The 27,658-nt window shown below is 45.0% G+C and overlaps 1 protein-coding gene across 1 annotated transcript in view; it reads left to right on the plus strand.

The window, feature by feature from the left end:
- TPH2 (tryptophan hydroxylase 2) overlaps positions 1-27,658 on the plus strand; it is a 98,405-nt gene that overhangs the window by 36,413 nt on the left and 34,334 nt on the right. Inside the window, exons 7-8 of the mRNA XM_036458379.2 lie at positions 1,405-1,540; positions 22,618-22,744. Coding sequence (XP_036314272.1) covers positions 1,405-1,540; positions 22,618-22,744 — 263 coding nt within the window. The remainder of the gene's footprint in view (positions 1-1,404; positions 1,541-22,617; positions 22,745-27,658) is intronic.

The raw sequence follows: 27,658 nt of genomic DNA on the forward strand, positions 1-27,658 counted from the left end.
CTGTTCCTCTGTGTACCACACTCATGTCCCACACGTGGACAGACTGATTTAATGGCTACCAAATAGAAAAAGGAGAAAATACACTTACCTGTTTGCTATCCAGCAGGGAACAACCCAAAGCGAGAGCTTTGGAAGGAGCATAACACTGTGAGAGTGATGGGTCTGAGGAGGCCCGAGGACAGGGCAATGTCCACGTAGACACCAGAAACTCCACGGAGACTGGTTTTTAACAGCTTAACTGCTTTTTGTCTTTATCAACCATTTCAGGACATTCTAAGTGCTCTCCTGATGCGGGGAGGTTTACAGAACGGGAGCCTGTGGTGGGCTGGTGTCCGAGGGAAGACGGGCCTTCCTGTGGTAAACGCGCTGGGCCTTGACCAGGAGGAAGCAGGAAGTAGCCCTTAAACCAAGACGCTGATGATCCATCCACAGCCTAACTGAGTTAGCAGCATAGAGCAGTTTAATGGATTTTATTATATTCTGCTTATTTGATTCCCTCTTACTATAAACCAATAAAGCATGTAGGGCTTTCATGTCCCTCTTCAATTTGGAGTAATTGATGTGACTATTTTCATAATATCACAGAAACAATAACACAGAATGAAGGAGTTAGGTGGTACTGACAGTAGGAAGCTGGGATGTGAACTGATTCCAGGAAGCCGGTGAAGGGAGTGAATGAGCTGTTAACTGACCACATACCCGAAGGAGGGAGCCCTACCTGGGGGGCGGTGGTGGGGGATGGTGGTGGTTTAAAAAGATACCAGTAATACGTGGTAAGCATCACTTTAGGTTGTAATCCTCTCCTGTGTATTTGAGCGTTCTTGTCCTACGTTGGCTTCTGTATTTAAATCCTTCAGTCTTTTTTCACCTTTTCTTTCCATTTTCATAGATGTCTTGTTCCCCTGGAAACCATCCCTTGACAGTGTAGTTTAGTAATCAGAAGCCACTGATGTGATAGCTGTTAGCGGTACAGTTGACCCTTGAGCAATCCAGGGCCCCCTGCACAATCGAAAATCACATGTGACTTGACTCTACAGTTGGCCCTTCCTGTCCCGGATTCAAACAACTGTAGATCAAACAGGATTTTTGAACTGTGGTTGGGAAAATGCGGCTGGGACTGTGAAAATAGGTCTTTTGATCGCAGTTACTGGAATCTGTGAGTGTCATGCCTGCGGATAGAAAGGGCTGACTGTATTTATTGAAACAAATCCACATGTAAATGAACCCTGGCACTCAAACCTGTGCTGTTCAAGGGTCAGCTGTGTATGTCATTCACTTGTCAGGAGGTGTGGGAACCTGATTACTTTGTTTCCAGAACCTTCTTATAAATAACGGGAGGCTCTGCTTGGCCCAGCAAGTTCTGTTGGCCTGGTATTTAGTTGGCTCTTTCTGTTGCCTCTTTAGAAAGATCTGGCTTCACGGTGAGGCCGGTGGCTGGATACCTGAGTCCGAGAGACTTCCTGGCGGGACTGGCCTACAGGGTGTTCCACTGCACCCAGTACATCCGGCACAGCTCGGACCCCCTCTACACCCCGGAACCGTGAGTGCACGCGGGAGCCTGGGCTGGCGGGAGACGCCACACTACAAAGTAACCAAACGCTCCCTTTCCTTGAAAGTGACCAGGCCCTCTTCCCCCCCCCCCCCCCCCATTGCACCCTTTGGCCAGTGAGGGGCGCAGCACTCACCCGGAGAGGGAAGAGCTTCCTGAACGCTCAGGCTCCTCACCTGGGCACACGGGACCTCTGTGAGTCATGTGTAGCTGTCATAAAGCCACAGTCCATACAGACAGTGTTTCAATGAAAGAAGCGGAAATTCCAATAATCAGGATAATTCCTATCTTGCAGGCTCTGCTCTTATCAACTCATTTAAAAAACATATATGTATATATTTTAATAGATTTTAGAGAGGAAGGGAGAAGGAGAGAGTGATAGAAGCATCAATGATAGGAGAGGATCATTGATCGGCTGCCTCCTGCACTCCACCCCCCCCCCCCCATCTCCCTGGGATTGAGCATGACCTCCTGGTTCATAGGCTGACGCTCAACCACTGAGCCACACCAGTCGGGCTCACCCACTCATTTAATCCACATGGCCACCCTGTGGAGTAGGTGCTGATATTATCTCCACGTTTTCTGATGAGGAGACATGGGCATGGGGGCAAAGCCAACGTTGACATGTGTGCTTCTCGCAGGAGCAGGCTCCTCTCGCACCGAGGAGGTCACCCACCATGGCAGCTCCTATTAATAACCCCTCTCCCGTGGTCCTCACGTCACGCCCAAACTCAGAACTCTGTGCTGTGCTCTCCTTGCCCTCCTAGTTTTCTGCACACTCCTCCGCCCTACCCAGTACCACTAGATTCATATAGTTTGTGACTCTTCTTGGGCTCTGTCAGGTTTCCTCGGGGGAATTCATCTTTGGGACTTTTATCCTTTCTCTCCTGGACAGTGGGTGGGCGAGGCGTGCAGAGAGAAGCGAGTGATGCTGCTGTGCTGCTCTATCATGGGGACCCGAGGGCAAGCTGTGAACCCCTTCTTGTTAATGACTTGGCCTCATGACATGTGGCGTTGCACAGTCTCTCAGTGTGAAGCCGGTACCGTAAGCCCTTTCCTCGAGCTTTCTGAGATTTCTACTGCCTTCAAGGTGGACGGCAATGGTCTTCTCAGACAAACACTCCCCTGCCGTCCTGTGCACAATCTCTCCTTCGGAAAATCTGTCGTTTATTCTTTTTATTACCCACCGGTTACATGTATTTAACCATGCTAGCTTTAACATGTTAAACTGTGTCTTACTGCTTCCCTGAAAGTGTAAAGAACTCGAGTGCTCTGAATTATACTTCTTTTTGTGCTTCCTGCAAATATTTATTGGGAGACTACTATGCGCTTGGGTAGTCTGGGGACAAGACAGGGTCCCTGCCCTCCTGGGAGAATGGGAGAGACAAAGGTCAGCGATTTTATAAATATATAAGCAGCGATTTTATAAATTTATAAATATATAAACAGAGCAGCGATTTTCCACCTCTCCCACCTCATGGCACATGTAAACTAATGACTAAAATTCTGCAGCACACCAGAAAATAGATTTTTTGCTGATATGACAAAAAATAGGTATATTTTTGACTTGTTCACAGAGAATGGCAATTGTTGTATTGGCTGTCGTCATTTTTTAAATTTGACAACCAACGGGAAGAGAGGTCAGTGTCCTTGACTGAATAGTCAGGCATTGCATGTTTTAAAAATCCCTGTGGCACCCTGGTTGAAAATTGTTGAGACAGGTAGATATTATGGTAGCATATAGTGCAGTAATGTGCTAAAAATGCTATGAAGACATATAAAGGAGGTGACGTGAGATGATTTTTTGGATTGAATCATTAGGGCAGCCTCTTGGGAGGTGACATTTGAGTAGAGACCAGACTGTCTCACAGGGAACATTCCAGGTGGAGAGAGAAGAGCAAAAGCAAAGACCGTGAGGTTGGGAGCCGTCACTGCCCCCAGTGTTCCATTCACATGAGTGCCTGATCTTAATTGTAATCTCATTTGTTACCCATTTGTAATAATGTGATTTATAATAAGAAATACACATTTGGTCTTTGTGCCCATTTCTTATACAGAGCTTCTAAAACCTTTGAAAATTTCCTTGGTGAGAGAGAGAATTTCTCTTGTTATATTCATGAGGCAGCTTTTGGAAAGCCCTTAGGTCATCTAACAAAGTAAGCTGGTTGTCAGGGGAAGCAGCCCTGTGATTGGAGGGTTGGAACTTTAAGACCTACTCTCCTGGCCTCTGGGAGTGAGGAGGTTTGCAGGTTGACTCTGTTGCCAATGGCCAGTGATTTAATTGCTCATTCTGTATAATAACCGAACAGGATGGTGTTCAGAGCTTCTGGGAAGCTCTTCATATCCCCCTCCCCCCCTCCCCCCCACACACATACATGCCCCACATGTTTCTTCAACTGGATGCTCATCTGTATATATATATTTTTTTATCATACTTTAAAAAATAACAAACCGGTGATCTGGTAAATAAAAAGTTTCTCTTAGTTCTTCGAGCTTTTCTAGCAAATTAATCGAACCTGAGGAGGAGCTCATGGAAATTTCTGGTTTATAGCCAGTCAGTCAGAAGCACAGGTCACAATAGACTGGTGTCTGAGACCCAAGGCAGTGGTTGTGGGAGCCTCCCATCTAAAGCAGGTTGGGCTAGAGCGTCAGGGACAACCTGGACTTGTGACTGGGGTCTGAAGTGGGTGGGAGGCAGGCTTGTAGGACCGAGCCTTTACCTGTGGAACCGATGCTAACTCTGGGTAGATAGTGTCAGCATGCAGTTAAATTGTCGGACACCCAGCTGGTGCCTGAGAAATGCTCCTTGTTTGCGGGAGTGGCCCCTCTCCGAAGTTGGAATTGGGGCCAGGAACCCAAATGACCACTGTTCTTCAGGCCACTGGGGCTATCACTTTACTTACGAGGCTGTTTTACTTCAGTAATCTTGTGATTTACGGGCTGCCATGGTCTTCCCTGGGAGCAGAGAGCCCTCGGAGGTTTAAGCAGTTAAGTAGCTGATGGCGGAGTGAGTGGGCAGAGATTGGAGCTGAGCCTACGAAGCCCCCTCCTCTTCTTAGGTGGGCATGGAGCTCACTGACTAGGCGGGTCCCTACAGAGTCTCTACATTGTTTTTTTTTTTTTTTAAAGCCCCTTTCAGCTTCCCTGAAAGTGTTTTCAGGGTAAACAAAGGTTACTTATAGGACTCCAGACACTTGGAAAAGAAATGCTTCTTAGAGTGGAGTGAGGCTCAAAGGAGTGTTGTCAGCGTTGGAAAGGCAATCTCTAAATCTAGCCCAGAGGGTTTACAAATGGCCCTGTTTACAAATAGTAGGCACTTTGTTAGCTCCCTTTGAATACCTGGCCCTCCTGAGACCGGTGATAGTGTGCCAATTGGTCTGTGTGCGGAGTAAGAGGGCAAAGAAATGAGATTTCAGCCACAGAGGTCTATAAAATTTTGGGATAATGTGTTACATTTTTATCGAAGTACTTTTAGCCAATTCATTCAGCAAACATTTATGTGCAGTGCTAGCAGGGAGGTGCGGTGGATTCAGAGATGAATAAAATATAGCAGGTGTTTTTTAGAGCCGCTCACATTCTGGCAGAGGAGATAGCAGCATAAATAATTATAAGAGAGTGTGGCTAGGGCTATAATGGGGCTGTGTACAAAGTCTTAGAGGAGCCCAGAGGAAGAGCAGTCCCGAGAGGCTTTTCACAGAGGTATAGACTGAGTGTGTGTGTGTGTGTGTGTGTGGGGGGGGGGGGATGGGGAAGGGCGTTCTGGAAAGGGAGATAGGAGATATATATATATATATATATATATATATATATATACACACACACACACACACACACACACACACACACACATATATATATATACATACACACACACACACACACACACACACATATATATATATATATATATATATATATATATATATATATATATTTTTTTTTTTTTTTTTTTTGACAAAGCAGGGTGTGAAGGGAAGGGAAAACTTTCAAGTCAAGGAAACGGTAAGTGCAAAGTTGTACAGGCACACAGAGGCATGAATGATTGAGGCTCGCTAGACCAGAGAGGCCAGAGCACAGGTTATGTATGAGGGATGAAATGTTTCTTCAGGCCTCAGTGTAAATGGTCATTTGTCAAACTAGGGCCTTTGGGTTTAATTATGTAGACAGTAGGGAGCTATCCAAGGTTCTTAGGCGCGATTGGATAATCTTGTTTGAGAAGAATGAGGTGGTGGTGGTGGTGGTGGTGGTGGTGGTGTGGGGGACTAGGGAATGAACTGGATAGAAAAAAAAGATAGGGAACTCACATTCCACTGAAAGGGTCTAGTTTATAAGGTATTGAACTAGAAAGGGTCAGTGGGATAAGACAAGAGGGCACCTGTGTGCAAAGAATCACTGAGATGGAATGAACAACATTGGGTGACTATCATAGGGGTGAGGAGAGGGGCGGGTCCCTGAGGTAATGCTAAAGGTTTTGGATTGGGAAGCTAAGTGGGTAGTTATTGTAATAGTGACTGAGAATATTAGAGGAGGATCCTACTTGGACGAAGAGGGAAGGAAGAGGGAATGAAGTGGGATTGGGGCATGTTGTTTTTGAGGTGCCCATGGGTGGGACCTCCAGATGTTCTGAGAAGCTTCTGGCAGCTGGAAATACTGGTTGAAATGCAGAAGTAAATTTAAAGCTCTCACTATAGATTTGAGTGTTTTCCTCTTCCCTGATTCGTACTATGACTCAGACGAGAGGAAATTTGGGATTTGCTAATTTAGGGCTGTTTTTTTTTTTGAATTGGGTTCAAATGCTATTCTTTAAAAAATGTTATTATCTTATGAATAGGTAACCCATGTAGATGATTCAGAATTCAAAGCTACAAAAGGGTACACACTGTGAACACTGAGTTTCGTTCTCTCCTCTGCTCCCTGGAGGAGCCAACACCAGTTGCCAGTGCATCCTTCCAGAACACTCTACACAGACAGAATTCTCAGTACAGATCCCTTTACTCCTTACATGTTGCAGAGTCCTAAGCTCCTCACCAGCCAGTTTGCATTGATGGGACGCTATACGGGAAGCGCCATTTCCTGCCCAAGCACTTCCACAGCAGTTTTGCAATGAAATTCCTTTTCCCCGACTGAAAGCCAACAATAGGGCAGATTCTCCACTGCGTGAAGTTCAGCTTGGCTAACGCGCTTGGTGCTTGTACTCTGCTTCCAAATAACTGCCTCCGATTGCCGAGCTGTTGCCTTGGAGGCAGCGCTAATGAGACAAAGTTGCCCCCTGGAGACTCAGGTAGAAAGGAGAGTGAAAGTAACAAAAGACATTATCTGAAAAAGGAATCCTATTTTCCTTTTCACTCTGGGTAGAATGCATTTTGGTGTCACAGCTTTTAGCACATGTTGGGTTTTAAACAGGTCTTTGGCCTGCATTTGCATTTTAGACGCTGGATTCTCTCAATCTGGCCAGAGAGTGGGACTTGAAGTTCAGAGATGATGCCAAGTGGGGTTGGTTTCCCGGGGGAAAGTTTCCTGGCCTGGAGGGCGATGGAGAAAGTCCTGGAGAATCAGGGACTCCTGGTTTTCTTGGGGGGAAGAGAGGCTCTCTGGGTGCTTCTCCCTGGATTGAAGGTGCTGCTACTGGTGGGAGGGGGGACATACTCTCGCTCTTTCTCTCTTTGAGCAGTGCCCGAGGCAGTGATTCTGCGCTTGGCTGTTGCAGTAGCTGCATGCTTTGATCAGCTGTGATCACAAGCAGCTCTATCACTAATTGAGTATTGAAATTTGCAAATGATTTCCTTTAAAAAAATCCATTGGGTCAAATTCAAGGTTATTCCAATAATAGCATCGCTCTCACTCAGTGGGATGGGAGGGAAAGATCTGGAGTTCCCAGTTGTTTGGGTGTGTGAGCATCACCCAGCATGTGGGGAGGGACAGAGTAAAAGTTTGAGAAGCCCTTTTATCTCCTGGCTTCCTCTTGGCCTCTCAGGGCCGTATTGCATCCTCTGGCCACCTCATCTTCCCTTAGGACACGGTTTTCCAACCTTGGCACTATTGATATTGTGGGCCAGACAATTCTTTGCTGTGGGGAGCTGTCCTTTAGGACAGTGGTCGGCAAACCGCAGCTCGCGAGCCACATATAGCTCTTTGGCCCCTTAAGTGTTCTAAGGCCACTTCTTCAAAATTGACTCGCCCAGGCTGAAAACCGACTTCTGTGCATGGGCCACGAAGTTTCAATCGCACTGTACATGCATGCCCGCACGCGGTATTTTGTGGAAGAGCCACACTCAAGGGGCCAAAGAGCCACATGTGGCTGGAGAGCCGTGGTTTGCCAACCACTGCTTCAGGATATTTGCCAGCATCCCTGGTTTCTACCCACTACATGTCCTGCAGATATGACAACCAAAAATGTCTCCAGATATTGCCTAATGTCCGCTGGGGGTCACCATGGCCCCCAGTGAGAAGGTCACTGTTCTAGAAGAAATTTGACAGGTCACATTGACACTGCTGCTCTGTTTGCTAATTATCACACTTCCTCCTCTTAGAAGCCATCTGTAGACATTGTTTCCTTCTAACACACAACTCTGAATGTAGCGTTCCCCTGTTTAACCCCTGTGGGTTCCCTGTTAGTACAGGGAAAGCATCTGATCTCATTAAACCATGTCTTCTGCTTCTCTTTCTGCCTCTTCTAAGCCTTATGCTCCCGCCACACCGACTTCTCACCGTCCCCACGAGCCTGCTGATTCATGCCTCCGTCCCTCGCACAGGGGGCTCATTCTGCCTGAATGCTCTGGCAAAGTCCTTTCATGCTCTCGGATTAAAGCCCAGCCTCCACCTTCTCTGTGAAGGCTTTTGTGGGCAGACTTAGATATTCCTGCAGCACTTGGCCTCACTTCTATTTCAGTGCTTGCCACACTGCATGGCAATTGTTCATACGTCAGTCTCCTTCCTAAGGCTGTCATTACCTCAGGGCCAGCTGGCAAAGGCAATGCAGAAACAAGTCAAAGCTGAGTCCAGCGTGGGCTGGAGCCACGAATGGCACCACCACCGGGAGGTGCCAGGTTCCAGATATACTCAGGTCCTAGGTCCCCCTGAAATCTGTGGAGTGAGGGAGCGTGGGGGGTCCTGGGTACTCGCTATGTGGCAGTCGGGCCTCTTTCCGAAAGGCTACAGCCATATATCCTCCACGCACCCCAGCAGCTTTACTCTAACTTTAGGGACCGATGCTGGACATCCCTCCACGAAGAAGGCATTTTTGCTATGAGATTGGCGACTTCTGCCCAGCATTAGCGCAGGTCCCTACAGGATGTCATGTGGATGGATGTGTTGTCCATGCCTGACGTGGGTGGGTGCCCTCCCTCCCTCAGGGAGGAGCGTGGGTCAGACAGGTGGGAACATGTCCCCATTGGTCTGTAGAAGCCTTTTGCTGGAGGGAGGTGAAGCTTCAGTTTAGGAAAGTCTTGGGCATCCTGGGAAGAGAAGCAAGTTGTGGGCTGAGCTCTTTCTTGCTCCCTGGCCTGTTTGGCCTGGTCTGCTCTCTGACATCCAGCCCTGGGTCTCTGGGGGCGCTCTGAATTCCAGAGGTTCCATTTATCCTCCTCTTCCTAGCTCTGCTTTGGTTCATTTGCCTTTTCTTCCCATGGCACTTCCTTCTAGGGGATCTGTGGTCTCTCATCTTTGTGGTTCCTACAGACTTGTGTTTTGTGTGAGGTGGATGTTAAATAGTTGCTAACTGAATGTTCATGTGCACATGTACTTGGGTATACTCTTTGCAGTTATATATGGAGTCCTGATGGTCAGTGGTATCTTAGCAATGCAGCTCTTTAATTAGAAACCATATTTTCCTAGGGCCAAACTTCATGCTTTATGGACTGATTGAGGTCTCCGAAATGAAGGGGCTAGGACAAGAAGACCATATATATATATATATATATATATATATATATATATATATATATATATATATATATATATTTAAACATATTACTCCTATATATATGTAGGAAACTCCAAACTTGTTCTCTTCACTATAGGTAAAACCCACTCTGATCTAGATTTCTGGTTGGAGACCAGAGCTTACCAGATGCCTGTGATTCTCTACTGATGCCCTTTGAACATAAAACATTGCCCAAGGCGGTGTTAAAATACACATCCATAGCACAACGCTTTTCCCCTAGTCCATTGTTCAGGGAGAAGCAACTGGGAATTTACATGTAAAATATACTTTTTTCCACATCAATTCTCTGAGGTTGAGCCAGTACAATATTTGTTTTTCCAAAAGAGCTATTGCAACTTTGTACCAGAAATACCTTTTAAAAATGCTATATAATGAAAACATTTTAAAATATTCATTTCAGTTTATACATCAGATGTTGAGCTTAACATACTAGGAACAAAAATATACTTGGCTCAACATAGCATAAACTTACTTCATTGAGGAGTTCTAGATTCAAGGCTGCATGGGGTTGGCTGGTTATTCAGCCCATCTGATGTGGGCGTATCTTCCTGGTGAGCCATCTTGCAAATCAAAGAGTAAACATTCACCCTTAGGAAATAACTCAGGACACTAGTGACTAATATTACAATGTTTATTGCATAATGCAACTAAATGCCTTTGCATCAAGGAGAATCTTTCTTGCTGCAGTTAGCATTTTTAGGGGCAATTACTTTATTAAATACTAAAGGCCCGGTGTACGAAATTCATGCATTGGGTGTGGGGGGAGTGTCCTTCAGCCCAGCCTACACCCTCTCCAATCTGGGACCCCTCTCACAATCCAGGACTGCTGGCTCCCAAATGCTGCCTGATTTCCCCTAACTGCTTCTGCCTGCCAGCCTGATCACCCTTTAACCACTCCCCTGCCAGCCTGATTGATGCCTAACTGCTCCCCTCCTGGCCTGATTGCCCATAACTGTCCTCCCCTGCCAGCGTGGTAATCCTTAACTGCCCTCCCCTGCCAGCCTGGTCACCCCTAACTGTCCTCCCCTGCAGGCCTGGTTGCCCCCAACCACCCTCTCCTGCAGGCCTGGTTGCCCCTAACTGCCCTCCCCTGCAGGCCTGATTGCCCCTAACTGACCTCCCCTGCAGGCCTGATTGCCTGTAACTGCCCTCTCCTGCAGGCCTAGTCACCCCTAACTGCCCTTCCCTGCTGGCCTGATCACCCACAACTGCCCTCCCCTGTTGGCCAACTTGTGTCCACATGGGGGTGGCTATCTTGTGTGTTGGAGTGATGGTCAATTTGCATATTACCTCTTTATTATTTAGGATTCTTATTTAGGATAACTTTTAAAGTTTAACAAAGGTTTTGCAGTCAGGTGATTTTTCTTATAATTGCCACAATGTTTCAATTTTACAAGAAAAAGAAAACTGAATTATTCCCGACACTATTTTTCATCTCTTTTTGAAATAAATTAGACGAGTTTTATGCCTAGTGCTGCTCATTAGAACAGAACCCTCTCTAAAACTGGCAGGAGGTGCCATTTCCTTCCTTTTCTTGCGGCTCAGACATTAGTCCTCATTTGTTAAGTAACAATATCAGCAGGTAAAGACACAGGCGTTCAGATTTATGAGGGTTAGCTGTTCCTCTGTTGATCGAACAGATGCTTCTCCCTAGGTCTGTAATGAGAGGAAGACATAGGATCTTTCCTTTCCCAATTTCCCTTGCTTGTTGACATCGGAGAGACTGGGTCTGTGAGCTTGTCTGACTTAAGCCCTGGCTGTCCTGGGTGTTTTTAGAATCAGGCCTGGCTGGCTGAGGTCAAGGCTGGGCAAGGTCTTATGGCAGAGCTGGGAAGATAAGCCAGAGCTTCGTAGACTTTAACCTTCATTCCTAGGAGCTCTGTTCAGCCTAAACCTGCTCCTTCCCATGGGACACCCGAGCCCCAGCCAAGCTTCCTGCCCAGCCAACTGGCTCCCTCCACAGCGCTACTTTCACTTTTGCTGCTCAGGATTGCAAGCAGCATTACTACCACGATTCTCAGAAAATGGCATGTTGCCTAAAAGCCGATCCCATCTGACCTGCATTTAGCCCAGAACTCACAATGCCAGCATCACAGCCATCTTCTCCCTCAGGAGAGGTTTGGTTGGAGCTACACCCAGGGTCAGTTAAGATGTTTCAGGTCCTAAGGCCTAAAAATACTGTCATCTCTTCTATCTTTCAACTTAGATAATTTCAACAGCAGCAACAGCAGCAGCAATATATTTTTATTGATTTCAGAGAGGAAGGGAGAGGGAGAGATAGAAATATCAATGATGAGAGAGAATCATTGATTGGCTGCCTCCTGCATGCCCCACACTGGGGATCAGGCCTGCAACCCAGGCATGTGCCCCCACCAGGAATCAAACCATGACCTCCTGGTTCATGACCTCCTGACGCTCAACCTCTGAGTCACACTAGCCAGACAGCAATATATATATTTAGTATTAATAACAAACATGCATATATCAACTATGTACTAGGCACTATTTGAAGTGCTCTATGTGGATGAACTCAATATAACAACCATTTGAATTGTTACTATTATTTTTGTGGATAATATTATTGTTTATGGATGAGGAAACGGAGGCACAGAAAGGGGGAGGAACTTGCCCAAGGTCACACAGCTGGTTAGTAACGGAGTCAGGATTTGAACTTAGGAGGCAGTGCCCACATCTGAGCGAATAAGCACTGTTGGATGTGACACAGTAGTACTAAACAGAAACACCCTAAACGCCTGTGTGTGCTGGAGCTGAATAACTTCTTTCTTGGTTTTCTAGTTACAAATTTTGTATAAGATAGTAAAGTGACACTTTACTTTAGTGGCCCTGCCTTGCCAGAACCCCAAGTACTGCATGTGCCTATGGGGTGGTCTAGTGCTATGCAGCCCTGTCCAGTCTTTGGTCCAACCACTCGTCTGGTTAGAAGCATTCCCTCTCCTTTGACCTTCTCAGGGCCCTGTGAACTGGCCCCATTGACCAAGAGGGGGCATCTCCTGTTTCACTGGGAAAAAGGAGGGGCGAGTGCGTCACTACCATGCAGTGACGCAGAAGGGGGGCTGCTGTGTCCTCGTCCTTGGGCAGAAGGACGTACGACTTCCCGCCCCCAAACCCAGGCCCCTCTGTGTGGCTGGCAGCAAACCGCTTAACCTCCCAGCGTGAGAGATGATGAAAGAACACTTTGATCTTTGGAGAGAAAAAGCTTTGTATTAATACCAAGTAGGTCCACCCTTCCTTGGCACCTCTAAATTCACGGGGAGGCTGATGTGCCTCATAAATTCCAGTGCTTCCTCAGTTACAAGCCATGCTCCTAGTGCTGGACTCCCAAGTTTTCAGTCATAATATCGTGTCTAGTTTTGTGAAGTGCCTAAAAGCAAAAATAAGACTTGTTTACAGAGGCTTTTGTCTCAAGAGCTCCAAGCAATCTAACAATGGACATTCTATAAAAACAAAACAAAGCGAACACCCTATACATTTTTAAAAAACCTATGCATTTTCAAACCAAATTTGTGCCCTGTGTGCCTGCTGGAGTCCTGGTTTTTTTTTTTTTTTTGTTTGTTTGTTTGTTTTGTTTTGTTTTTTTTCAGGACTGTTGTTGGTAGTGGCTTGGGATAAAGCTTTCAAATAATGTTTAAAATTTTTATTTTTGGACAGATTCAAAGCAGGTTTCCTTTTTCCCACTGTTCCAAAGACTTGCCTTCCTTGTGTGATGCCTGTAATCCAACATTAGCCCTCATAAGCACCTGCGCCTACTTCATAATTCACAGTCCCTCAGTGTTACGCTGTTGGGGAGGAGTGCACTTATGTAACTTCAGATGTGGGAGACGAAGATGATCTGGGAGAAATATTTTCAGGAATATTTGCATTAAAAAAAAATCCTCATCCGAGGATATTTTTTCATTGATTTTTAGAGAGAGTGGAAGAGAGAGGGAAAGACAGAGAGAAACATTGATGTGAGAGAAACACACAGATCAGTTGCCTCCTGCACACACCCCGACCAGGGCCTGGGCTCGGAAGGAGCCTGCAACCGAGGTATATGCCTTTGACCAGAAGTGAACCCGGGACCTTTCAGTCTGCAGGCCGATGCTCTAGCCACTGAGCCAAACCGACTAGGGCAGGAATATTTGCATTTTTTAAAATTGAGGGTTCAGAAGAAGCAATTCAAAATGAGTGAGTTGTTTTTTAGGCGAGGAAGCAGTAACCACTGTTCATTCCCTTCACTACCGTGTAGAGAATGACATCTATTGACAGGCACAGGAGCCACCACAAGAGAGAAGGAAAAAGGGACGTTTCCCCACACACTTTCTGTCTGTCCGCTGGGATTGTCACCATTTTACAGAGGGCAACTCCAAGGTTGAAAGAAGTCAGGTGTTTTCCCCGTGGTCACACAACTAGGAGATGGCAAAACCAAGGTAGAGTCCAAAGCCCTATGCGACACTGAGAACTAGGAAAACTATGCTTGGTTTCACTTTACCTCAGTAGGCAGCAGCAGAGCCCCGCCACCACTGCTCTGTTCAGCTGAGTTCAAAATGCAGCCCTTGGGCATCTATGATGTGCCAGGCTTTTTTGAGCCCTGGGAACCCCAAGATGAATATGGCATGGCCTTTCTCCCAGAGAAGTTTACTGCTTCTTGTTCAAGCGATAGAATATCCCCCCAAAGAGCAAAACTTATGGCAGTACAGTAGACTTTGGTGTAAGTATAATTGAATGTAATATGATGAATAATACATAACTTGTTGGGAGCTTATGTTTAATGCATTATCTTATTACACTGTTTAAGAACTTCAGGAGATAGGGACTCCTTCATTCTCCATTGCATAGCTGAGAAAACAGTATAGTGGTGGCTATTTAAAATGATTAATTAAAATGAAATCCTAATACGGTATATAAAAACCCTTGGTCTGTTACATCCACAATGACTGGAGCAAGTCAGTCCTGCAGTCAATGCTGGGTTGCGATCCAGCACTGACTGCTAAGGCTACAGGCACGGTGACCCAGCACTGACTAATGAGGGGGCTGTGAATCAGGCCCAGGTCTGAAGAGAGAAGCAGGGTCATCTGTAACCTCTGTGGCAGCTGATGATCAGCACTTGCCTCTCTCTTTATCTCTAAGCCTGGCCAGCAGCCCTGCATCCATTTCTCTCCAGGCCTCCACCTTTCTGATCAGGCCCCAGTGATAGGCCCAAAGATGCTGACTGGCATAGAAACTGGCCAATCAGAACCAAATTTGGCTGAACTATGAGGAGCCAATAGCTGCCTAGGAGGTGAAGCTTTTTATGCTGACTGGCATAGAAATTGACCAATCAGAACCAAATTTCAGTGAACTGTGAGGAGCCAATGACTGACATAGAAACACTGACTGACATAGAAACTGACCAATCAGAGCCAAATTTGCTGGCAGAGGAGGGCAGAAGAGCAGTTGGGAGTGAGATCAGGCCTGCAGGGAAGGGCAGCTGAGGGAGACCAGGTTTGCAGGGGAGGGCAGTTGGGGACTAGATCAGGCTGGCAGGAGAGGGAATTGGGGGTGAGATTAGGCTGGCAGGGGAGAGAATTGGGGGTGATTGGGCCAGCAGGGGAGCATTAGGTGTTAATCAGGCTGGCAGGGGAGTAGTTAGGGGGTGGTCAGGCTGACAGGCAGAAGTGGTTAGGGGTAATCAGGCAGACAGGCAAGTGAGTGGTTAGGAGCCAGCAGTCCTGGATTGCTAGTAGTCAGACATCCCCTGAGGGGTCTCAGATTAGAGAGGGTGCAGGCTGGATGGAGGACCCCCTCTCCCCCAGTGCATGCATTTTGTGCACCGGGTCTCTAAATGTAGTTCCTCAGTAGTGTTAACCACCTTTCAAGTGCTCAGTAGTCATCTTTGTCAAGAGGCTGCCATCCTGGATGATGTAGATATAGAACATTTACATCAGAGAGGAGGCTGCTATGCTCACATCCTCAGCAGGAAGTCCTATTGCACAGCCACCTCTGAGACATTTGCCTTGGGAGGGACCAACTTAGGTCTGACTCCAGGGTATTAGCTTTTGACCATTATGTTATATTGTCTTCTTAATAGAGAGTATCCACCCAAATGTATACACACTTTGAATAATTATTAATTCCAGTGGGTTAAATTTGAAAAGAAAGCCGGGACTGGTTTGGCTCAGTGGATAGAGCATCGGCCTGCGGACTGATAGGTCCCGGGTTCGATTCTGGTCAAGGGCATGTACCTTGGTTGGGGGCACATCCCCAGTAGGGGGTGTGCAAGAGGCAGCTGATCGATGATTATCTCCCATTGATGTTTCTAACTCTCTATCCCTCTCTCTTCCTCTCTGTGAAAAATCAATAAAATATATTTAAAAAAATTGAAAAGAAAGAAACATCAATTGAGCTATCAACTATTAAGTGTGTATATAGTTTTTGGGATACCCTGTATGTTGTGAAATTTAGGAGGGGCAAGGAAAGTATTAAAAGTCTATTATTTCTTTAAGAAATAAGAAATATCTGAGATAGTAGGGAACTAGAGACATTGAAAGTTTTCCTTACAGTGTTTTTTTTTTTTTTTTTTTTTTTTTTTTGTGTGTGTGTGTGTGTGTATGTGTGTGTGTGTACTGCTTTCAAGAACTGGAAACTTTCTTTCACTGGTCAGGAAAGTTAGAACTTGCTGTTTGTGCTTTTATGGAAACACTAGAGGCCTAGTGCATGAAAATTTATCACTGCGGGAAGGGGCGGGGTTCCGGTCCCTCAGCCTGGCCTGCACCCTTTCGCAATCTGGGACCCCTCAGGTAGGGTTCCTAGGCCTTGCCTGAGATCAGGGCCTATCAGGGCTTTCCTTCCCTGGGCTGCAGGCAGCTGGCCCCACCCCTGCCACTGCCACTGCTTGCCCTCTGTGCAGGGCTGCTTCCCCCCACCCCCACCACCAGTTACCTCCCTCTTCAGGTGACAGGCATGGGGTGTGATGGCTTGACTGGCCTGGGCCTCCTTCTGTGGGGAGATTGCTGGTCACTGCACACCTGCCACAGAATTGCCGAGGGTGGCCTCTCTTTGCTGGGGGGCAGGGACCAGCCCTGTGAGGGGCCGTTTGCCTACCTGATGGCACTTAACCACTGGCCTGCCTACATGGTCACCCCTAACCACTCTGCCTGCCTGCCTGCTTGCCTTATCACCCCTAACCATTTGATTGGGGGCCGGGCCAGCCTGGTGAGGGCCGTGGTGGTTCTGTTCTCTGGTCGTTCCAGTCGTTACGCTTATGGTGGTTGGCCTTTTATTATATAGGATAAGGTGACTTTGGCTAAGATTTACATTCAGAAATGCCTTATTGTTCCTAACATAGTACCTGGTCCATAATAGGCACATAGTATAAATGCTTCTCGAACTAAATTTCCAAAAAGATAACTATAGTATTTTCTGCCAGTGTCAAAAGAATTGTAGTGCAGAAGAATAACATCAGTGGCCTTACTTACAACTCCTAAGGGGAAAAAAGTAAATAAGACTTTCTCCAGGGCAGTATCCAGGTGCTCAGATTCATAAAAAGAGGGCCACAAAGGTGTCTATCTACACTCTGATAAGGATAAAAGGGAATGATCATAAGGGCTGCCTATAAACGGGGCTGGATTATATAGTGCGGTATTTTAAACCTAAGCTAAAGAATCTCTGTATACGGCTCCAAAGAGAACACCGAAACATTTTTTTCTCAGTCCTAAATGAATTTCTGTTATCATCTCCTTGTGCAGTGAAAACAAACCAAGTGACCCCCTTTCCTATGCGTCCGGGTGTGTTATCCCCGATGACTTGCATTTACCCGCCAAATGTTGTGTGACAGCTGAAAAAAATACCCTATCTTGGCTCCCAGCTCACCTACTTTCTTTTCACCAATGCGAACGCCCCACCCCTTCCACCCCTCTTCCTTTCTTTCTCTTTGTGATGTGTTGGCTTCCTTGTCATTTAGAACAAACAAAACCCATAGAAATATGGCTTAAAAGGCAGTTGCGCAGATTTGGGATTGGAAGCCCATGTTGGGTGCCCACTCACTGCTTTCTAAAGGTTTTAATTTACAGCAGGAATGGAAAGAAGTGTTCAACCCCTCCTTCGTAGCTGGGGGAGTCCGCTTTGGAAACCGATGAGGGGAGAAAAATGCCAGACTGGTTTTGAATTTAACAGCCAGGACCCTTGTTTCCCGGTGCAGCAGAATGATGGCAACTTTCTGAGGATGATTTAAGAATTCTCTGGAGGCATTTTGCCCCGGCTCCTGTGTAGGCCCATTTCAGCAGGCTTTAGAGTCCCTCGGAAGGGCCTATCAGAGAAGATTCCAATTTCGAGCAGCCCAAGTTTAGTGTCTGATATCAGCTCCAGCTTTTCGTTCTTTTTCTTTTTCTTTTTCTTGGTCAAAAGGAGACATGATGTTTTACAGTGTGAACAGTTTTGAAAGGTCCGACATTTTCAGTGAACAGAGCGCTATTGTGTAAAGGGCTCTGACAAGCATTATTCAGGGCGAAAACACATCAAAGGGATGTGAGTTGAAAAGAGAAAAAGTTTGCCGATGTAGAGATTGGAGGCAGCATGTGCTAACAGGTGCAATTATGGCCGAATAATTGGGTCTTTTAAGGAGGATCTGGCGAGGTCAGGCAATAGCTGTGGACTCACATCAGAAACCTGTTCACAATTAGACACTCAGGGATCCATCAGTGGGTGCCGTAACCGAGGCTGGGAACTAGTTTACCTGCAGGACATGCAGGCGGTTGCACTTTGTAAAACAGGGTGAAATGGAATGAGTCAGCCCAGTGCAACTGAACTGATGCCACGGCTGGAGAGAAGGCCTCGTCTCCCCCGCTCAGTCTCCCAATGACCTGCAACCTCTTCCAGCCCCGGAGAGCTGTAGTCAACCTAGCGTCTAAGTCCTTCAGTCGCGAAGACATTCAAGAAAATGCCAGCTTCTTAAAGTTAATGAATTGCTTTTATTAGTGAACATTAAAGATCTTTCCACTGCAGTTTCCCTGGTCCACACCCCGAAAATTATCAGAAGACCCTGGGATAGAGAACAAGCTGGTGTTTCTTTCTGAGAAAGTTCCACCAGTGTCAGTACAGGTAACCACCTTCTTTCTGGTGTGAAAATATGGTGCCCCCAGCCTGGCTCAAGGACAAGCTGGTTCCTGCACCTCCTCCCCACCGGCTGGGGGATCCCAGCAGCAGGTCTTCCCGGGGTCTCTGCCTGGACACGGGGCTGAGAGAGGGCACAGAGTAGCAAAGTCCTGAGCCATCATTTCCGCTTCTAATGGGGCAGAGGGCACCCGCACATGCCATTAAACCTTCTGTTGACATCTTGCTTCTGGCTTTCATTGTTTGTTTGATTGTTTTTGGAGAGAAAGCGAGAAGCATGGATGTGAGAAACATTGATCGGTTGCTTCCCAAACCACAGCCAGGGATTGAATCTGATACGTAGGCGTGTGCCTGACTGGGAATCGAACCCATGACATTTTGGTGTAGGGGTTGATGCTCCTACCAACTGTGAACCTCACGGCCTAGGGCCAGGGTTTCCCTCTCAGTGAAACAATAGAACTTAAACAGCTGGATTGTATGATTTCTTTTTCTTTCAAATGTATAATTCCTCTTCTAGGTATAGTTGGATTACCTTGCCATTGTAATGCTGTTAAAGATTCCTAAACTGGCGGTGAGGTACAGGTTTCTGATCATGGCACGTTCACTTAAAATCCAGGGGACAGCTCTCTTCCTACCACAGAGAACGGGCTCCTTCATGTCTTGAGATCTCTTGTATTTCCCTGGTTCTCGCCTTTCCAATCGCCAGCTTTCCACTTTCCTTCCTACCCTTCAGACTCCATTAGGACCGAGGTAGATGGAAGGCTGTCTGCTGCAGCAGCTTCCTCAAGTACATAACAGGCTCAAAAGTAGATCTGGTACGGCACCGAGCATTCACCAGCACAGTAGGCACTGCCTCTCCTATGCTCACATTATGATGCACTTAGCGCTGTGTCTGACCACAGCAAGCATTTAGTATGTGTCGGCCACGAAAGTTAGTTTTGTTTCTGCTCACTTTGCTTATCTATACCGAGAGCTAATACCAGCATCAGTATTTCCCTGGAGTTTGATATCTGGTCTAATTTTGGAGTTACTGTTGTCATATTTTTCCGCCTGGGTCAGTGGGATGTTTTAGTATTTACAGTGGTGTATTCAGATTTATCCAGGGTGGGCCACTTGATCCTAATTCCAACAGTGGTGCAGACAGCATGACCTTTTAAAATACTGATCACAGGCGTGAGTCTATGGAGTCCACTCCTACCATGGAAGTATTAGACATTTAACTGGATCAAATACACACAAAGGAATACTTAGCTACCTGGTGACCTTTCTGTCACCTCCTTTCATTATTCTCTAGTATTAATGATGTGGTTCTAGTGAAATTAAATTTGAGCAGCTCAAAAGTACATACTCACATTCAGCTTCAATTTCAAGTGCTAGTTGCTTGAAGTTTGCTAGAAGAGCTCCTACCATCATCAATTATGTATTGGGTCTCCACTCTGGCTGCGTCTCATTATCATTCAGAAAGTTTTAAAAAAATGTGGATGCTCAGCCCTGGCTGGTTGGCTCAGTTGGTTTGAGTGTTATCCTGTACACCAAAAAGTTGAAGGTTCAATTCCCGGCCAGGGCACATACCTAGGCTGCAAGTTTGATTCCCCGTTGGGGTGCATGTGGGACACAACTGATCCATGTTTCTCTTTCTCTTCCTCTCCATTCCTTTCTCTCTAAAGTCAATAATAAAACATATCCTTGGGTGAGAATTTAAAAAAAATACAGAGGCCCAGGTCCCAAAGAGTCGGCCTGAATTGGTGTTAGCTAGGATCCATTCACTGGTAACTTTAAAAAGGCTCCTCAAGTAATTGGGGGAGTTGAAGACTACTGACTAGTTGGACAAGAGACTTTGGATATGCTGACTACATTTTTACTTGGGCTAACTAACTTGGGTGACCACTCCTTCTCAAAAACTAAGGGCTGCCTCCCTTCTCATTTACTCTACAAATACGAGTTAAAACAATAGAACAGAATAAGCATAGCTTTAAGGCAGAGGAATATTATTTCAAATCTTGTCTCTGTCTCTTATTAACAGAGTGACCTTGCAAAGATGCTTAAATTTACTGACTTTTAGCTTGCCCATTTGGTAGATGAAATAATAAGACTTCTTTGTAAGTGAAGGTTAAATTAACAATGTGATATGAAAACATTTTATACAGTACCCAGGACACAGTAAGAACTCAGTATATGCTATCTTTCCTTTTATTTCTTTCTGTTTTTTATTTTATTCATGGGTAAAATGAGAGGCTTGGTCCCCAGTTCTTTGCCTTAAGCATTGTGAATAGAGAAAAAACACACAACACATCTTATTCTCCACAAATTCAGCTTATGTGCAAGAAGAAGGCTTTTGGCACACAGTTGACAGGGAACGGATTTGGAGTTTCTTTTAGTATCATGTCCACACATGTCATTTGGCTGCCCTTTCACTTGGTGTGTCTATGAAGTGGCCGGCCAGTGGGGATGTGGTTTCAGTTGTGGGAACAAGATTTTTTTGATTGAGCAGTGCCATCTGTTTTATCTGGGCATCAATCTTGTGTCTCTGACCACCGTTCACTTGCTTCAACCACATGACCATCCAATCTACTTCATACTGTAATATGGTGGTTGCACCTGGCATTTATATTATAGCACTTGTTTGATGTGATACACTTCAGAGGAGCCCAGGTGAAATCAGGAAACATCTTTCAATTACAACCTGGCTAATTGGTTTTTGTAAAGAAAAGAAAATATTGCTGCCTCTTGATCCATTCCCAGAGAGGCACAGGGGACTTCGTTCCAATATAGTGTGGTTTCAGGAAACAGTCTGTAATTCATAGAGATGACTCAGTAAGTCATCTGCCTTGATAAATTGTGACACACATTGCCTTTGCCTGATCATTCAGCTCCAAATGGAAGCTCAGGCAAATGAGTGAGGTTCTAAGCTTCTTTTATTACTTAGTTCAGGCGAACCAAAGCAGAGGGCTGGGAGGGTCTTGCATTCTGCAGGGAATTGCTTGTGTTATAGGCAGATAAATTGTCTGTGAATGAAGCCACTTTGGCGACGACAATATGATCCTCTGCTGTTTCCCAGAGGCTGGCAAAGTGTAACATGAGATGCAGTGCAACCAAAGGAACAGTTAGGAGCAAGAATTTGGAAGTCATAACAAGCTGGATAAAACCATATTTTGGTTTTATCACTACCTATAGCAAAAGTCAGCAAGCTTTTTTTCCGTAAAGGGCCAACTGGTAAATATTTCAGGCTTTGTGGGCCATATGATCTCGGTCACAACTACTCAACTCCGCTGTTTTAGTCAAAAGGGGTCACAGATAATAAATAAATGAATGGGCATGGCTGTGTTCTAATAAAACATTTTTTTACAAAAACAGGCAATGGGCCAGATTTGGTCTATGGCTGAAGTTGGCTCACTCCTGAGCTACAGGATCTTGTACTAATAAATTGCTTTAATCCTCTAATCCTTTAAATCTCTCTTGAGGATTGAAATACATACACACACACACACACACACACACACACACTGAGTGACTAGATTATTATGATCTCTGAATGCATAATAATCTGGCCACTAAGTGTGTATTAGAGGCCTGGTGCATGAATTCATGCATGAGTGGGGTCTAGCCAGCCTGGCCAGGGGAGGGGATATGGGTGGTTGGCTAGCCTGGCTGCTGCTCGAACTTTTGGTCGAGGGGACAATTTGCATATTAGTCTTTTATTATATAGGATATACACTGAGTGGCCAGATTATTATGTATTCAGAGATCCTAATAATCTGGCCACACTTACCTTGTGCTTGGTATAAAGTAAGCACTTGTAAATAGTAGTCGCTATTATTTTACTAAAAATATTATATATAATAATTTAAGATGCCATTGACTGTAAGGTACATCTGGATTTCAGAGTTGTTAAAATGTGATAAAAGTCTTAGAATGATGAAATTAACAAGAATTAATTTCAGTAAACATATTAAGGTTATGTTTAGGATTTTAAGTCTTGTCTACCAGTGATAGTTAAAGCTTCTAGCATAACATTTCTTTGTGATGTTTTTCTTGTCAGAGACACATGCCATGAACTTCTGGGACATGTTCCACTACTTGCGGACCCCAAGTTTGCTCAGTTTTCACAAGAAATAGGCCTGGCATCTCTGGGAGCATCAGATGAAGATGTTCAGAAATTAGCCACGGTCAGTTTATTTTCAACTTAAAAACCTATGCTACTTATGTTCATTTGTAAGGTAAGGAAAGCTTTACAATTATCAACTATGGATTTTAAGGTGAAGATGTTGGATAGGGCATGGTGACTTTATCTTCTCCCGTGTTGTGTTCTTTTGAAGCCGTGTGCTTCTGGCTTATTAATCACCCAAATGCTTGTGTTTGATTCTTCTCATTCAGGCTTTGGCTAAGTAGTAAACCGTTTAGTTCTGCAGGTCATAAGGTCTCTGCCACAACGACTCAGCTCAACCACGATGGTGCAGAGGCTGCCAGTTTGTCAATGAGCGAGTATGGCTATAGTCCAAGAAAACTTCATTCATAAAAGCTGGTGGTGGGTCAGGCTTGCTCTGTGTGCCGTAGTTTTCTGACTCTCATTTTCAATGTCGATTTCCTAGAAATATTAATAATAGTAAAAAGTACACATTTATGGTGAAGTAGGGGTTGTACTTGGGATTACGTCTTTGGCTAGTTGCTATGGTTGTACTCAGACACAATTTGAGTCAGCAATTAACTCAGGCTAAATAGTTATTATATGTACAAAACCAGAAAATTTTTATAGAGTCTATAGTCTCAGCAAGTTTCTTCTCAAAACATGCAGTATGAGAGGGAAGGTGTAGTATTGGCAGCTACCTTGAAGAAGCTGATGAGCCATGTTCTGACTTATTTTAGCCCCATTTCAAAGAGCCCATAAGAAAGAGCAGGCTTGGCAAACTCACTTACCTAAGGGGACTAGTCAGGTAGGCTAGATGAGCACAGCTCCAAGAGGAAGAAAAAAACAGGATCCTAAGTTGTGTGTATTTGATGCAGATACACATTTAGAGCATATTAGACATGCGAGAATATTCTTCACTTCCACTAAGAAGTAAGTTTTTTCTTAGACTTCTTAAGACACACAGCCCTTTCAATATATCATTTGTCTCCTACTTTTGGTAGAGATATGAGAGCTGGCAAACACTTCTCCACTAAAAGAGGAACAGCACTGCTAAAGCCACACTGCTGGCCATGAAGAGGGGCTGGTGGGACTCCAGTGTCCTCCGGGAGAGCATGCGTCTTCTCCAGCGGAAGGCTGGTCTGCTTCCCGCTCACGGCTGCCACATAGAAATGCAGGCCTTTCTTTGTGTTGCCAGATCTCGACATTTCTGAGCGAGACTGGCAATCTAGATTTCTAAATAGAATTGAATGATTTTTAAAATTTGGCTCATAAAAAGTCTACCATTTAGAGATGAGAAAAATATATTTGAGGACCTTTCTAGGTTCTTGACTTTCCAATTTGTCACCTTTGCCCTAGGGCTGTGATCTGCAAACTGCGGCTCGCGAGCCACATGCAGCTCTTTGGCCCCTTGAGTGTGGCTCTTCCACAAAATACCACGGCCCGGGTGAATCTATTTTGAAGAAGTGGAGTTAGGAGAAGCTTAAGTTTAAAAAATGTGGCTCTCAAAAGAAATTTCAGTCATTGTGCTGTTGATATTTGGCTCTGTGGACTAATGAGTTTGCCGACCACTTGCCCTATGGAATATATCTCATTTATATTGACTATTTTACTGTATAACACATGGCCCCCAAACTTAGAGGCTTCAAACAATGAACATTTATTACCTCATTGTATTTGTGGTTGGGACGTTGGGTACAGCTCAGCTGGGTGGTTCTGGCTCAGGGTCTCCCCTCTGGTTGCTGTCAAGCTGTGGGCCTGTGATTGTCTGACGGTTTGGGATCTTATCTCAGCATGGGTCACTCATGTGGCTAGGAAGTTGTAATGCCTTTTTTGACTTGATCTCATGCTGTTCACATCATCCGTATTCCATTCATCAGAAGGGACTCACTCCTGCCTACCCTCAATGGAGGGGAAATTAGGCTTCACTTTTTTTGGAAGAGGAGTGTCAAAGTGTTTATGGATATATTTAAAAAACTATCACACATGAGTCCTGTTATTTAATTCTCAAATTTCCTGTTATTTAATTCTCAAAATTTGGATCTGGGTTTAAACTCCACGTTTTGAAATCTTTTCCATGCATTTTAAATTTTCCTTGAAATTTTCTGCTTTCAGCCTTTGACCTCCAACAGCTCTTTTTTTTTTTTTTTTTTTTTTTTTTTTTTTTTTAACAGCTCCTTTTTTATTTTTTATTTATTTATTTTTTAATCAGGGGTGAATGTATTGCTTACTTGTTTGACTCTGAACAGCCACAAACTGGGATTTAACTGCCAGGTTGTATGTGTGTGTGTGTCTAAAGAGAGGAGGAGAAAGACCAAGGTAGGACTTGATGAATGTGAGTGAAAGTGGATCCTAGTGAGTGAGTGATCATTTTTCTTAAAAGCAGTGACAAGAAAGCATTTTGATTGTTCCTTATTTTTTACACTCCATCAAATGATGATTAATTAACTCCATCTTTCAAACTAACATGTACAAAGAACACGACATGGTCCCCACTTTTCAGACCTTGATAGCCTACATAGAAAATAAAACAAAATTTTTCAGAGGAGAGAAAGTTTGTACTGAGTCTTGAAAGATGAGAAAAAGTCAGCCAAGTGGTAGAGAGGAAAAGGGGGAATAGAAGGATAGTTTCAGCTGGAAGAAGAAATCTCTCTGGTTTGAGGGCTAAGCAGGGAATGCCTGCTCCTCAGTTTTGAGGGCCAAGCTGAAGGGTTGCCTTTTGTGTCCACTTTCTTTTGCTGCTGTAACCAATTATGCATGGCTTAAAACGACACAAGTTTGTCTTACAGTTTCATAAGGTTGGAATTCCAATAGAGTTTTCACTGGGCTGAAGTCAAGGTGTTGGCAGGACTGTGTCCCTGTTGAAGGCTCCGGGGGAGACTCTGTTTCCCTTTTCTGGCTTCTGGAGGTTGCCCACATTCCTTGGCTCATGGACCCCTCCTTCCACCTTCCAAGCCAGCCTGTTGCATCTTTCTTCCTTTTCTTCCTTTGTCACATCTCTCTCCCGCTGACTATTGCTGGGCATGGCCTTTCCTTTTAAAGACGGATAGGACACATTGAGCGCACTGGATAATTCATGCTGCCCTTATCATATCTACTAAGTTAACATCTTTGCAGATTCTGGGGATTAGGGCATGAACATCTTTGGGGGCATTATTCTTCATTTCTATTTTGATATTTATAAGAAAAAAAGCTAATACATATACCTTGTAAACTACTCATTAAGGCCAGTAAATCTGTAGGATGATAAAGTTTCTTTTGGAACATATATTTTTTAGCATGATTCCAATACCCTTGGCTGGGGATTGACCTGGCTCTAATAGCTGAAAACACTTTCATCTGTTAGAGAGCATTAGGTCATTAATCATGTTTCTCTCTCTCTCTTTCTCCCTCTTTTTTCATTATCCTTTCCCTGGAATGTACCGGCCTTTCTGAAATGGCCAATCAAGTGAACAGACATTCTTTAAGAGACTAAAGAATCTCAGGCACCATGAAAAAGGGATTAAAAAAACCCCACAAAACCTAAAAAGTGGTACTTGCTTCAAAGAACTAACACCCTAGCACACAGAAATACAGAACACTCCAAGTCAGTGTCAACTTTTATTGAGATACATGAGCAGGTACATAGGAGAAGTGGATTTAAGGTAAATCTCCTAAATGGGTGTGAGTTCTGAGATTGGAGACTGGAGTTCAGAATGGGAGCAGGAGCCAGCAGAGAGGTTGGATGGGAGGTGACTGGTGACAGGTGAGGGAGGACCAAGGCTCTTTCAAGGGAGCCAACCTGCCTGGAATCTTGCAGTTAAAAAAAAAAAAAAAAAAACAACCAGAGCATAAACTTGCAAAAAACTTTCACCTGAAAGATGCAGTGGAGATCTGGGGTGGAGAGCTGCTGTCTCACGGGGTTTTGCCTGATCTTATTTCTCGTTTTCCCATATGGCACGAGCCCCACCCGACTCTCTTTGGTTTCCCCTTTCGCAAGCTTCACAGTGCTGACCCTTCCCAATTTTAGAGATTGCCCACTTCCTTTGAACAGTGTTTTGCAGACCGAGGAGAAATTTGGAAAGCCTTTTCCGTGTGACATGGAGGCTATGCAGGGGTCCTCAAACTTTTTAAAGTGGGGGCCAGATCACGGTCCCTCAGAGAGCTGGAGGGCCGGACTATATGAACTACTAATTCCTACTGTAACACTTTGGCTGCGCTCACTGCCCAAAAAACCTGGCGGGCCGGACCAGACTCCTCTGCGGGCCGCATGTGGCCCACGGGCCGTAGTTTGAAGATGCCTGCTAGAGGATAGACTCACAATGGAGGAGGTCAGGGCGATTTTTCCCGAAATGATGCGAAAACTTCCTTTGACTTCTCGAACCACGTGCCATCCCTCAGTTAGAACCAAAGCGAATGAAAAACTGCCAGAATGTGGTCTTAAAAGAAAACACAGATTTCAGCCAGGCAATTTCAAAGTAAGCCTTGGAATAAATAACCTATCAAGAGACAAGCATATTAATGATCCTCAAGCCGAGTGTGAAGCTAGAAGCCAAATTTTATGACCCAGTTGCAAACTCTAAGAGGTTGGAGCTCAGGTCTCAGTAGGAGGGATGCCATGTCCATGGTGGACGATAGTGACGGCTAGCAAATCTTCTCTTAGCTGTCCAGATGAGAAATGGAGGTGTTATTAGCTGATTTCCTCAAAGTTGTTGCCATTAAGGCCCCTGAAGAAATCCTAGAATAAAATGTGATGAGATGTACCAGAGAAGAAAAATCCATCGAGAGGGCAAATGGAAAACCATGGAAATCACATTATGCAGGCCAATGAGACAGGCCGTATGACTCTCTCACTCTAGGTGAGATTTATATTATTAATGACTTTGTTTATATCGTGCCTGCTTGTCCTTGTTTCATGAATTTGAGCACCGATGCAAAAGAGAGTCATGCCTGGTGAAAGCAGACACTTAATAACTTT

The sequence above is a fragment of the Pipistrellus kuhlii genome, unplaced genomic scaffold, assembly GCF_014108245.1.
Source record: "Pipistrellus kuhlii isolate mPipKuh1 unplaced genomic scaffold, mPipKuh1.p scaffold_m20_p_3, whole genome shotgun sequence".
Classification (NCBI taxonomy): domain Eukaryota; kingdom Metazoa; phylum Chordata; class Mammalia; order Chiroptera; family Vespertilionidae; genus Pipistrellus; species Pipistrellus kuhlii.